At 38.0% G+C, this 12,610-nt stretch overlaps 1 protein-coding gene across 2 annotated transcripts in view; it reads left to right on the top strand.

The window, feature by feature from the left end:
• Positions 1 to 11,310, top strand: part of COPB1 (COPI coat complex subunit beta 1) — a 39,666-nt gene extending 28,356 nt beyond the window's left edge. Inside the window, exons 17-23 of one of the 2 annotated variants that reach the window (XM_042958314.1) lie at positions 649 to 793; positions 1,879 to 1,998; positions 4,443 to 4,588; positions 5,130 to 5,219; positions 6,394 to 6,549; positions 7,224 to 7,331; positions 10,770 to 11,310. In XM_042958314.1, the coding sequence (XP_042814248.1) occupies positions 649 to 793; positions 1,879 to 1,998; positions 4,443 to 4,588; positions 5,130 to 5,219; positions 6,394 to 6,549; positions 7,224 to 7,283 (717 nt within the window). In that variant the 3' untranslated portion in view covers positions 7,284 to 7,331; positions 10,770 to 11,310. Of the gene's footprint in view, positions 1 to 648; positions 794 to 1,878; positions 1,999 to 4,442; positions 4,589 to 5,129; positions 5,220 to 6,393; positions 6,550 to 7,223; positions 7,620 to 10,769 lie in introns of those variants that run through there. The other variant, XM_007083243.3, reaches the window with a different exon arrangement.
• Positions 11,311 to 12,610: the final 1,300 nt, after the last annotated feature.

Here is a 12,610-nt window from a genome sequence, read left to right as displayed (position 1 = left end):
ATATTTTCTCCCATTCTATAGGTTGTCTTTTCACTCTGTTAATAATGTCCTCTGATGCACAAAAGTTTTTCATTTTGACATAATCCAGTTTTACCTGTTTTTTTTCTTTTGGTGCATGTGTTTTTGGTGACAATATTATGTTTAAAATGCTATACTTGGGTGTTTTTAATGCTATACACCCAATGCTATACTTGGGTGTTATACTTGTTTGCATAAAATTTATCTTTGTGGAATTACAAGTATTTCTTGCTATATAATCTATTTAGTTCCTGAGCTTAGGTAGCAGGGACTACCACATGATCTGGATTTTATTTAGTTCCCAAGTTTTGGAGAGCAACTAGTAAGTTTAGATGCTGAGGGATTTAACTGAAAATGTATCCAAATCTATTCGGTTCCTAAATGGAGATCATGTTTAATGTATTTGCTCATCTTTCTCCTACCCAGCTGTAAAGTCTAGCACCTGTTATTTCTAATGTCTCCGTTTCAGTTACCCACATCTACATTATAAAATAGTTTTATTATATCTACTTCAAAATGATTTGTCTAAGTACACCTGTTAATTACCTAACAGAGTTGGTCATTTGGCTAGGGATATATTTGGTTAAATGGTCTTGGTAACTTGATTATCTCTTTATTTTTGTTTGATAGGTCACCCAGTTGACAGGTTTCTCAGATCCTGTATATGCAGAAGCTTATGTCCATGTCAACCAGTATGATATCGTCCTGGATGTACTTGTTGTGAACCAAACCAGTGATACTTTGCAGAACTGCACGTTAGAGTTAGCTACTCTGGGTAAGGACATTTACCATAAAGGAAAGATATTATTACGTAGCAAGTCTTTATGACAAATTAATAAGGGAGATGTACAAGTTTTAGTGTAAGAATTCTCTTGAGTCTTTGTGACATTTTGTATCAAGGCTTATTAGTTTTACATTTAATGTTTAGTCTCCTTCAGCTCCCAATATTTTGAACCTCTGTGACCCTGCCTTTCTTAGGTTTATGCTCTTGGTACATCCAGATGGGTTTGTTCAGTAATCTAACAAATATCAGTTTTTCTAGATATTAAGAGCTATTAAAGTTATGGATTTACCACATGGTTCACTTAGTTAAATTTTTAATTGCCTTAGAACAGAACTAGGGATTTTCTGAGTCTGTAACTAATACCTACCAAAGTAATATATTATTGTTACAGTCAGCAGCTTGAGATGTCTTTTTCTTCTTAATAAAGACACATGAATCCTACTTTCTCTGACCACTTCTACAGCTGGCTTTGAAGTTGGAAAATACAAATTGTGTACAGGAATAGTGAGTACAGTGCCTTTTAGAAATTTTGTGTGACTGAACCAAAAGTTAAAGGACTTTAAGATATCAAGGGAAAAGATACTTCTGCCCTGTCTTCCTCAATATAGCTTGATGCCTGTATTAAAAAAAAAAAAAAAAAAAAAAAAAAAAACTCTTTCTAAGCATTTACAAGTCTTTCTGTGGATTATTTTATCTTTGTTTATAATGGAGTATATTATAATTTAAAACTTAAGATTTTTGAGAAGTTTGTATTCAGTCATTGAGATAAAATGGTATGCCCCAAATAGGCACACACACACACACACACACACACATACACACACACGAATTAAATATAGAATTATTCTGAGAAGGCTGTTTTTAAAAATGCATATTGATGTGAATAAGATGTTAAATGGTTTATTTTTTTCCTCAAAATATTTGAATCCTAACATTTCTCTTGTTCCTTATTTTGCTAGAAGCAATTAAGTTGCATACATTTTAAGATTTTATTTTTTGGGAGATGTGTGATTTATGATTTGAGAAATATATATGTGATTTAATAATTTTTTAACCATATCTCAATGTTTTCTCAGGGGATCTGAAACTTGTGGAAAAGCCATCTCCTTTGACTCTTGCTCCTCATGATTTTGCAAATATTAAAGCTAATGTCAAAGTAGCGTCAACAGAAAATGGAATAATTTTTGGTAACATAGGTAAGGAATTGTTTTATAGCCTGTGATGTTTGAATATTTTTATTAAAGAATTTCTGTAAAGAGTAGCTGTATGCCATTTCTTGAGGACAGCACCTGAATCTATTCCATTCATTCATTCATTCATTCACCCATTCGTCATTTATGGGGCACCTGCTATTGTAAGCACTGTACTCTGTTCATGGATGTACGGAAATGAACCATAGAGGGTCATTGTCTTCGAGAAACTGCCAAGCAAAAGGAGGAGATAGATAAGTAAATATATAAGTACAGCACAATGTGATTGGTACTAGTTTATATACTATACGCTTTGAGATCATACAGGAAAAATGCTGACTGTACTGAAGGCTTTACAGAGGAAGAGGATATGTTATCAAAGGATAACTTTTGAACTGAGTCTAAAACGTTGTATAGGCATTGGTTCCCAGACCACCTAGGGACTAACTTACACAGAGGTGTTTAGTCAGTAGCATTTTTTAAAGTAAGTCCTGTGTCAGGGATGGGGCCACCATGGTGAGGACAACAGATCTCTCCTCACGTAGTTTGTGGTAAGGGAGAACAGACAAGTAGAATAGAGAATACAGAGAAAACAGAGAATACGTGTAATACAGAATGGTAAGTGCTACGAGGAAGCTTGTGCTGGGGAAATTGGGAGTCTGTGCAGACATTTGGTCAGTTTTCTCAAAGTGGTGGGGGGAGTGGGCAGGGAAGGTTAGGTAAGTCATTGTGGAACAACTAAATGCTCAAGTGGCGTTTTGAAAGATTACTAAGTGTTCCACAGATAGGCAAGGATTCAGCTGGAATACATGCAAGTAGTTTGACATACTTGGAGTTCAAAGTGGCCTGGAGGGTACAGAGGTTAGGAAGGTTAGTAGGAGCTATATTTTGTCATGCTAAGGATTTCAGTTTGTCCTAATGTAAAGGGGAGCCACTAAGGACTTAAAAGTGAGTTATGTGATTAAACAGCACAATAGAAGACTGGTTGGAGGAGGCAGGAAGGTTAACTAGCAGACTATTTTAGTAGCACAGGTGAGAGATGACAGACTCTGAACCAGTGCAGCAGAGGTTGGGATGGAGGGAAGGGCTGAATATTATCAGTATTAAGAAGATAGAATGCCCAGGACACGGACTGATTGAGGAGGAAGGGGCTAGAATAACCCTCAGATTTTTTTATTGCCTTTCTTGTGTTGATATTTATGGCAGTCACCAAAACAAGGAAAACAGGAGGGAAGGACAAATTTGAGAGAAAAAATAAATATTAAGCAAGTTGAGTAATAAAGTTTCTAACGATGTCAAAGCACAGTTTGATAGGAGTCTGAACAGGAGGTCTCAACTAGAGATAAATATTTGTTTGAAAGCCATAGAAATGGAAAAATCCACCCAGAGAGGGCATGAAGAGGGATTTGAAAACCAAATCTAAGAGAACAGGAATACTGAAAGCTGGGTCAGCCGAGGAGAATCCTACAAAGGTATCTGAAATGTGGTCAAGAAGAAGTTAAGGAAAACTCTTCATAAAGAATCTGAAACTTCAAAAGGTCAAGTAGCATGAAGTCTAAAAGCAGGGTCCTTTGGATTTGGCGATCAGTGAAGTGAAGTAACACTTTTGGTATGTCTTGCACAGTGGTGGTGGGTTGAAGACTAGGAGATGGAGACATAGACAATGAGCATAGACTCTTCTGAGTTGGAACCTTGGTTTTGTTAAGAATGAGAGAGGGTAGTAGACTAAAGAGAAGTCAGAGGGGGAGGGAGATCTGTGAGTATGTTTACAGACAAAGGGAAGAAAGTCCATAGAGAATACAAAGGTAAACACATGAGTGAGGGAGGTAATGATTGGTGGAATGAAGCCCTGGACCAAAGCAGGGATCACAGATGCCCTGATACGTGGGGTAAGGAGGTGAGAATGGATTCAGAGAGAAACTTGTTTGTAGAAAGGGGGCTGGAAATTGAAGGAACTTATTCTTGGTAACCTCAGTTTTCTCTGAAAGTGTGATAGAAACATCAAGACGGTGGAGAAATGTCAAGAGAAGAGACTCCAATCAGATTTCGACTCTGCTGTGGAAAAAGCAGTCGTAGAAGCAAATAGTTGTATCGTTAAGCACCATGGCTCCTCAGTATTCATTCAAAACTATTAGTTAAGCACCTACTTAGGGTAGTTGCCTCCATGAATACTACCTACTTACATATCCACCTGGGGTGCCTAACACACTGCAACTGCTGTGTATTTACCAATTGAGTTTGAGTCCTGGCCCTTCCACTTAATCAACTCTGTGACCTTGAGCAACTTACATGACTTCTCTTTGTTTTTGTTTTCTCATCCATAACATGGAAAATCATAATATTACAACATAGGATTGATGGGAGTATTAGTTAATATTTGTAAAACATTCAGATTTACCTTTAGATTGCCTCTGGTGATTCAGGACCTTTTTTGTGTGTGTATATTGCAGTTTATGATGTCTCCGGAGCAGCAAGTGACAGAAATTGTGTAGTCCTCAGTGATATTCACATCGACATCATGGACTATATCCAGCCTGCAACTTGCACTGATGCTGAGTTCCGTCAGATGTGGGCTGAATTCGAATGGGAAAACAAAGTTAGTCCTTGGGAGATTTCCTCGAACTCCTTATCTTCCTATTTGGCTAGTGTTGAGGGATGGTCTGATAAAATTAGTCCCCCTAAAAAGTGTCAGATATGAGAAGCTGTCTCTCGATAATCTATTCTTGCAAATTAGTCTTCACCAGAAATTATGCAAGTAGGTCAGTAAGTTGCTGTTATAAATTGGTGATTAAAGACATGTATAAATAATAATTGCATGTATAAATAATAATTTACCATTGAACCCAGTGTCCAAAAGAGGTTTTACAAAGTGGCCTTAATTTTTATTAGAAATATTTTATATGCAGCATGTTGATCTTTTATGAAGTTATCTATGTATGAAAGTTCTGATGCCAGCTTACAGTTTATTGGATTTTGTAGAGATGTCATTTACTTTTTTTGTTGCCCATCCTCCCCGATAAATACTGAGGAGGTTCTACATGACATCTGAGTGTTTTCTCAACCTGAAGATAAGAAATTCACAACTTTCTCATGGTTAGGATTCTGATCTCCTTGACTTTTTTCCTCCCTCTGTGCAGGTGACAGTTAACACAAATATAGTTGACTTAAATGACTATTTACAGCATATATTAAAGTCAACCAACATGAAATGCCTCACTCCAGAGAAGGTAAGATTTAACTGAGAACTTCTTAAATCTGATAAGAGAGTAGTATGGCAGATTCCTGGCTTTGTTGTATTTCCTTTAGTGTGTTTTTGTTTCTGTTGAAAACAGAGAATGAGAAAAGCAGTGTCATTCTGGACTAGCTAAGAGATAAGTTATCCCACAGAATGCGTCAGTCCGCTTATCCCTTTCTACCAGAATGCATCAACCTGCTTGTTCCCCCAGTGCAGTGACCCAGTTGAGAGTCAAGTTAGTTTTCCTTGTCAGTCTTCTCCCTTTCAGCTAAAGGCTCCTTCCAGAATAGGTTGTGATACTGGATTTAAAAATGTCCATGCCCTCTTTTCTCTTGGCTCTGATTGTGGGTCAGAATATATCTGTTCGAATACAGAATTTTCTACTAAGTTGTATATGTATGAAAAAAGACTAGAAAGAAAAATTAAACTGAGGCTCTGTGGAAATTTTTTTCTTTGTAGAATTTCTGCTAATGTTATAATACTAATTTTACCAGTAAAATTCTGCCAAATAGGTTTTAATTCATATATTAGTTTATTTAATAAATAGTCTAGCAGATACACAAACAAATACTATATGCCCAGTACTCTGTGAGCTGCTGGATATATAGTAATGAACAAAACAAAAATGGTCTCTTCCTTCTTGGAACTTAAGGTCTGGTGTAATCAGGAAACTGTAAGTAAACAGTGAATGTAAAAATACAAACTGGAATAAGTGTTGTGTCTTTGATTGAAGTCATTTTTCCTAAGGCATAATACAGACACGGTAACCTTCACACTTTTTAAAAAAAAAATTTTTTTTAATGTTTATTTATTTTTTGAGAGAGAGCAAGGGAGGGGCAGAGACAGACAGAGACACAGAATCCGAAGCAGGCTCCAGGCTCTGTGCTGCCAGTAGAGAGCCTGATGTGGGGCTTGAACATATGAACTGTGAGATCATGACCTGGGCCGAAGTTGGACGCTCAACTGACTGAGCCACCCAGGCACCCCAGTAACCTTCACACTTTTTACATATATAGTTCTCTGAGTTTTGACACATTTATGTAGTCATATAACCATCACCACATGGTAAGTTCTGTGTTGAAAAATGATAATTTACCTATGCTGATGGGTCCTGCTTATGTGTAGTTGTCTAGTGAAGTATTGAATTTATCGCAAATTTCTTTCAGGCTCTTTCTGGTTACTGTGGCTTTATGGCAGCCAACCTCTATGCTCGTTCCATATTTGGAGAAGATGCACTTGCAAATGTCAGCATTGAAAAGCCAATTCAACAGGGACCAGAGGCCCCTGTTACAGGCCACATAAGAATTCGTGCAAAGAGTCAGGTAACAATTGGGGTTTTTTTTGAGATCATCTCTAAACTGAATAAAAAGGAAGAATGCATTTCTTCATTATTTCTATATGTAGTATTCTCTATCATACTAGTGTTTTATGTATTAGATGTATGTATGTAATAATAGTATTCTCTGAATAGAAATAAAACTTCTGCTTCATTAAAATGGCCCACTTTTTGGGCCTGTCATTCTGGATTATTTGCCTAAAACAGATTGGTTCCCGTAGGGTGTTTGTGAAATGGGTTCTCTATAATTTTTGAAATCCAGGCTACAAATCTATTGACTATTTGTAAATCTAGCACTAAAAGTACTTAACAAAGTAAAGTTGAGTTGAGTCTGTTTTGTATATCCTTGCTTTCATTATTATTACTTTTTAATGTTTTATTTATTTTTGAGAGAGAGTACGAGCCGGGGAGGGGCAGAGAGAGAGAGAAGATCCAAAGCAGGCTCCAGGCTCTAAGCTGTCAGCACAGAGCCCGATGTGGGGCTCGAATTCATGAACTGCAAGATCATGACCTGGGCTAAAGTTGGATGCTTAATGGACTGAGCCACCCAGGCGCCCCTCATTGTTGATGTCTTATTGAATGGGGACTTGGTTAAGATAGAATAACCTACTGATTTTATGTAGTTTTAATAATTATAAACATTTTCATTCTTCTTTACAGGGAATGGCCTTAAGTCTTGGAGATAAAATCAACTTGTCTCAGAAGAAAACTAGTGTATAAGATTAAAAAAAAAAAAAAAGTCCTTGCAGTTTTACAGTTAATATTTAGGTATGGGCTTACTGGACTCCCAACATCTTTTGTACTCTTTCATGCTTTATGTTATGTAGAATCTGAGTTCATGCTGAATGCATTCCAGCCAATAATTTAATAGCCTTCCCTTAAATCAAGATTGAGTTTAAAATTATAGTTTGTCTTTTGTCTTAACAGTTCTGAATGCTGTCCTTAAAGTATATAATATTTCTCACATGTACCAAGACCATTTTCACAGTATAATAAACATATCTATTCCTAAATCTTTTGTTATTTTATAAATAAATCTATAATTACATAACTTTAGTTATGTAGCAATGGATTTCTTTTAGTTATAGTTTATTTTATACTTTTTAATATAGTTTATTTTAGAAATGTTTTATTTATTTTTGAGAGAGAGGGAGAGCGCATGCGCATGAATGGGGGGAGCGGCAGAGAGAGAGGGAGGCAGAGGATCCGAAGCAGGCTCTGCACTGACAGCAGAGAGCTTGATGCAGGGCTTGAACTCATGAACTGTGAGATCATGACCTGAGCCACCCAAGTGCCCCTTTTTTCAATTTTTTTTTTTATTTTATATTTTTAAAATGGGTTTCTATTATAAATTTAAATGACCTTTTCAGTTGTGCATGTACAGACTTTATTAAGAGAATTTACAGGGGCACCTGGATGGCTCAGTTGGTTGGGATCCAGCTCTTGATTTTGACCCAGGTCATGATCTCACAGTCAGTTGTGAAATCAGCCCTATGTTGGGCTCTGCACTGGGCATGCAGCCTGCTTGAGATTCTCCTTCTCCCTCTGCTCCTCTGCCATGTGTGTGCACACACTCTGTCTCTCTCAAAAAGAGAATTTGCAAATTCAGTGATAGGAGGAGGCGCCTGGGTGGCTCAGTCAGTGAGTGTCCAACTCTTGATTTCAGCTCAGGTCATGATCTCACAGTTCTTGGGTTCAAGCCCTGCATTGGGCTCTGTCCTGGCAGTGCGGAGCCTGTTTGGGATTCATTCATTCATTCTCTCTCTCTCTCTCTCTCTCTCTCTCTGCCCCTACCCCACTCGTGCTGTCTCTGCCTCTGTCAAAATAAATAAATAAACTTTAAAAAGAAAAGTTCAGTGACATGAAATGAGACAGGCCTTGATTTACTTGATTGAGTTTTACTTATTTACTGTTTTGGCAACCAGTATCTCCAAAAATGCCTTGTGTTCTAAAGGCTTTTCTCTGGCGTTTAGCTCTAGGGGGAAATATCAAATAACTTGAGAAAATAGATCCATCTTCAGTGTAAAAAAGTATTATGAACCCCAACTTAAATAAACATACTATTCTTTTTATTTTAGAGAGAGAGCACACAAGAAGGGGGAGGAGCAGACAGAGAATCTTAAGCAGGCTCCACGCTCAATGTGGAGCCTGATGTGGGGCTCGATCCCATGACCCTCTGCTCATGAGCTGAGCCAAAATCAAGAGTTGGATGCTCAACAGACTGAGTCGCCAAGGCACCCTAGTGAACATACTATTCTCTTAAAAAATTTTTTTTAATTATTTATTTATTTTTTATTTTTTGCTTTTATTTTAATTTTACTTATTTATTTTTAAATTTACATCCAAATTAGCATATAGTGCAACAGTGATTTCAGGAGTAGATTCCTTAGTGCTGCTTACCCATTTAGCCCATCCCCCCTCCCACAACCCCTCCAGTAACCCTCAGTTTGTTCTCCATATTTATGAATCTCTTCTGTTTTGTCCCCTTCCCTGTTTTTATATTATTTTTGTTTCCCTTCCCTTATGTTCATCTTTTTTGTCTTTTAAAGTCTTCATATGAGTAAAGTCATATCATATTTGTCTTTCTCTAATTTCACTTAGCATACCAGTTCCATCCACATAGTTGCAAATGGCAAGATTTCATTCTTTTTGATTGCCAAGTAATACTCCATTTGTGTGTGTGTGTGTGTGTGTGTGTGTGTGTGTGTGTGTGTGTGTGTGTATACCACATCTTCTTTATCCATTCATCCATAGATGGACATTTGGGCTCTTTCCATACTTTGGCTGTTGTTCATAGTGCTGCTATAAACATTGGGGGGGGGGTGGTGTGTGTCCCTTCGAAATGGCATACCTGTATCCCTTGGATAAATACCTAGTAGTAAAATTGCTGGGTCATAGGGTAGTTCTATTTTTAATTTTTTGAAGAACTTCCATTCTGTTTACCAGAGTGGCTGCACCAGTTTGCATTCCCACCAGCAGTGCAAAAAAGATTCTCTTTCTCCGCATCCTCGCCAACATCTGTCATTGCCGGAGTTGTTAATGTTAGCCATTCTGACAAGTGTGAGGTGGTATCTCATTGTGGTTTTGATTTGTATTTCCCTGATAATGAGTAATGTGGAGCATTTTTTCATGTGTCAGTTGGCCATCTGGATGTCTTCTTTGGAGAAGTGTCTGTCCATGTCTTTTGCCCATTTCTTCACTGGATTATTGTTTTTTGGGTGTTGAGTTTGATAAGTTCCTTATAGATTTTGGATATTAACCCTTTATCTGATATGTCGTTTGCAAATATCTTCTCCCATTTAATTGGTTGCCTTTTAGTTTTGCTGATTGTTTCATTCGCTGTGCAGAAGCTTTTATTTTGATGAGGTCCCAATAGTTCATTTTTGCTTTTTGTTTCCCTTGCTTCCGGAGACGTGTTGAGTAAGAAGTTGCTGTGGCCAAGACCAAAGAGGTTTTTGCCTGCTTTCTCCTCGAGGATTTTGATGGCTTCCTATCTTACATTTAGGTCTTTAATCCATTTTGAGTTTATTTTTGTGTATGGTGTAAGAAAGTGGTCCAGGTTCATTCTTCTGCAATAAACATACTATTCTTATAAATGTTTTTTTATTTATTTTTGAGACAGAGACAGAGCATGAACGGGGGAGGGTCAGAGAGAGAGGGAGACACAGAATCCAAAGCAGGCTTCAGGCTCTGAGCTGTCGGCACAGAGCCCGACACGGGGCTCGAACTCACGGACCGCGAGATCATGACCTGAGCCGAAGTCGGACGCTCAACCGACTGAGCCACCCAGGCACCCCTAAACATACTATTCTTAATTATTCTGAAAAACAATGAAAAGTGATCATCCAAAATAGATCTTTTTATCATTCACATTTAGCTTCAAGTCTTATTTTATGTTTGTTACGAATTCTGTTGGCGGCAGCCAGCTCCTGGGGCTGCACTGTGACGAAGTCAGCTCCAGGAGATTCAAAAAGCTGTGCTGTTCCCATGTCTCCTCCGAGCCTTACACACTCCTCCCCTTTCCTTACTTTACACCCGGGCTTGGGCACCTTCACTTCTCAGTGTGACTCCAAATGGCTCTCTGTGCTGAGTTCCCTAGAGTCTGGCTGTGCTGCCCTGTTGGCCCTTGCATTCCTTGGGGATGATTGAGGTAGTCTGATCTTTTAGCCAAGTCTGAACACTGAACTGTCATACTTTGTCTTCCAGCTAGGCTACAGGCTACATTCAGGATGTGTCCATAGATAAGGTGTGTGAAAGAGAGCGGCATCTCCTGTTTCAGCACTTGAGAGAGAACAGAATGATTTGTTTGGAGTATAAAGGAGATTGATACCTTGTATGATGTCATAAACTTTGAAGCCACTTGCTTTTTTAATCAGGAAGAACCAGAGGATTACAAGGCATTTGAGATTCCAGAGCACTGAGATCCCAAAGCAAAGTAAGTGGCTACCAGTGGGGAAGATACTAGGAAAGCAGGAAAGGGGTCAGTTTCATGCATTGAGTCAAGTGCTGGAAATTTATGATGAGAGCAGAGGAACTGATGGAACTTTGGATTAGATCATTTCCCAAACTCTGTTCCATTGAACATTAGCTTCTTTGATGTCATTAGATATTCTGGGAGAAAAAAGATTCCATAGTCAAGTAAGTTTGGGAAAAGCTTCATACCGTCCTGAACAGGAAATTCACCGTGTACATTAGCATACTAGAAATTCTGAGAGAGTTCCTTCAATAAAGAAGCAACTTAATTTGGTTTACCCCAGTGTATCTTTTTTTTTTTTTAACATTTTATTTTATTTTTTGAGAGAGAGCATGAGCAGGGGAGGGGCAGAGAGAGAGGGAAACACAAAATCTGAAACAGGCTCCAGGGTCTGAGCCAAAGTTGGATGTTTAATCAAGCCACCCAGGCGCCCCCAACCCAGTATATCTTAATCTTACTTGGTCGGGGAATCCATATTCATTGAATACCTTTAGCGGATATTACAGGACAGGAAAAGTGACTTAGCATGTTAAAGGTTTTGGTTTTTTATTCACAATCAACCAGTATTGCATTTCAAGCGTCAAGGAATTATGCCTCTACGTCTAATCTCTCTTGGCAGTTTCAGAAAATTGCCTCCCTAACATGCTAAAGCTGATTTTTGGGATCAGATTGTCTCACATTGCTGTTTTCTTAAATTCATACATGAGAACAAAGAGAAAGAAGTTAATGCACTTGTCAGATATCTATACTACATTAAACTATTTACTTCATTAGCATTTTATTAGCTTTATGCAATTAATGTGAACTGAATGGGGTAGCAGCACTGCTTGGAGAAAGCTGTTCACACTGTGCTGTGTTAGGATATAATATACATTTAAAGGTGGTGGTTGCTCATTTTAGAAGATATCATATAATTAGGACCATGATGTGTGCCAAGAGAATAAACATGGCATCTGACACCAGGTGAGGGCCTAATAATATAAAAGGTATTGAAAGAATAAACCTGTAAATCTTACAAGAGAATTTAATGGCCCTTATATTTTGCTGTCATGACACTAGAGGGAGCTCTCAGTGCTCCCTTAGAGCTCTTAGGAAGGAAGTTACTTTCATTTTGGGATTAGAGTGATTGGAGTTTAAAGGTTTGGTTTTTTTTTTGTTTTGTTTTTTTAGGTTTATTTATTTATTTTGAGAGAGAACATGTGTGCAAGTGGGGGAGGGGCAAAGAAAGAGGGAGAGAGAGAATTACAAGTGTAGAGCCTGATGCAGGGCTCAAACTCAATGGACCATGAGATCATGACCTGAGCAGAAAGCAAGAGTCAGATGCTTAACCAACCGAGCCACCCAGGCACCCCTTAAATTGTTCTTATAAAAAGGAAAAACAAGGTAATTTTTCTGTTAGCAAGGAGATTGATATTAGTGCTATTCTGCTTGGTGTGAGAAACTTGTCTACATGAATTATAAATAATATAGGTGACAGAACTCCTTTCAGGATATCTAAAAAGACAAGAGAACCACAAATTTTTAGAAACTCAGTAGTATCGGAGGTAAAATAACTGTGCTACATATTGGGTAA

The sequence above is a fragment of the Panthera tigris genome, chromosome D1, assembly GCF_018350195.1.
Source record: "Panthera tigris isolate Pti1 chromosome D1, P.tigris_Pti1_mat1.1, whole genome shotgun sequence".
Lineage (NCBI taxonomy): Eukaryota > Metazoa > Chordata > Mammalia > Carnivora > Felidae > Panthera > Panthera tigris.
This window is presented reverse-complemented; position numbering and strand designations above follow the sequence as displayed.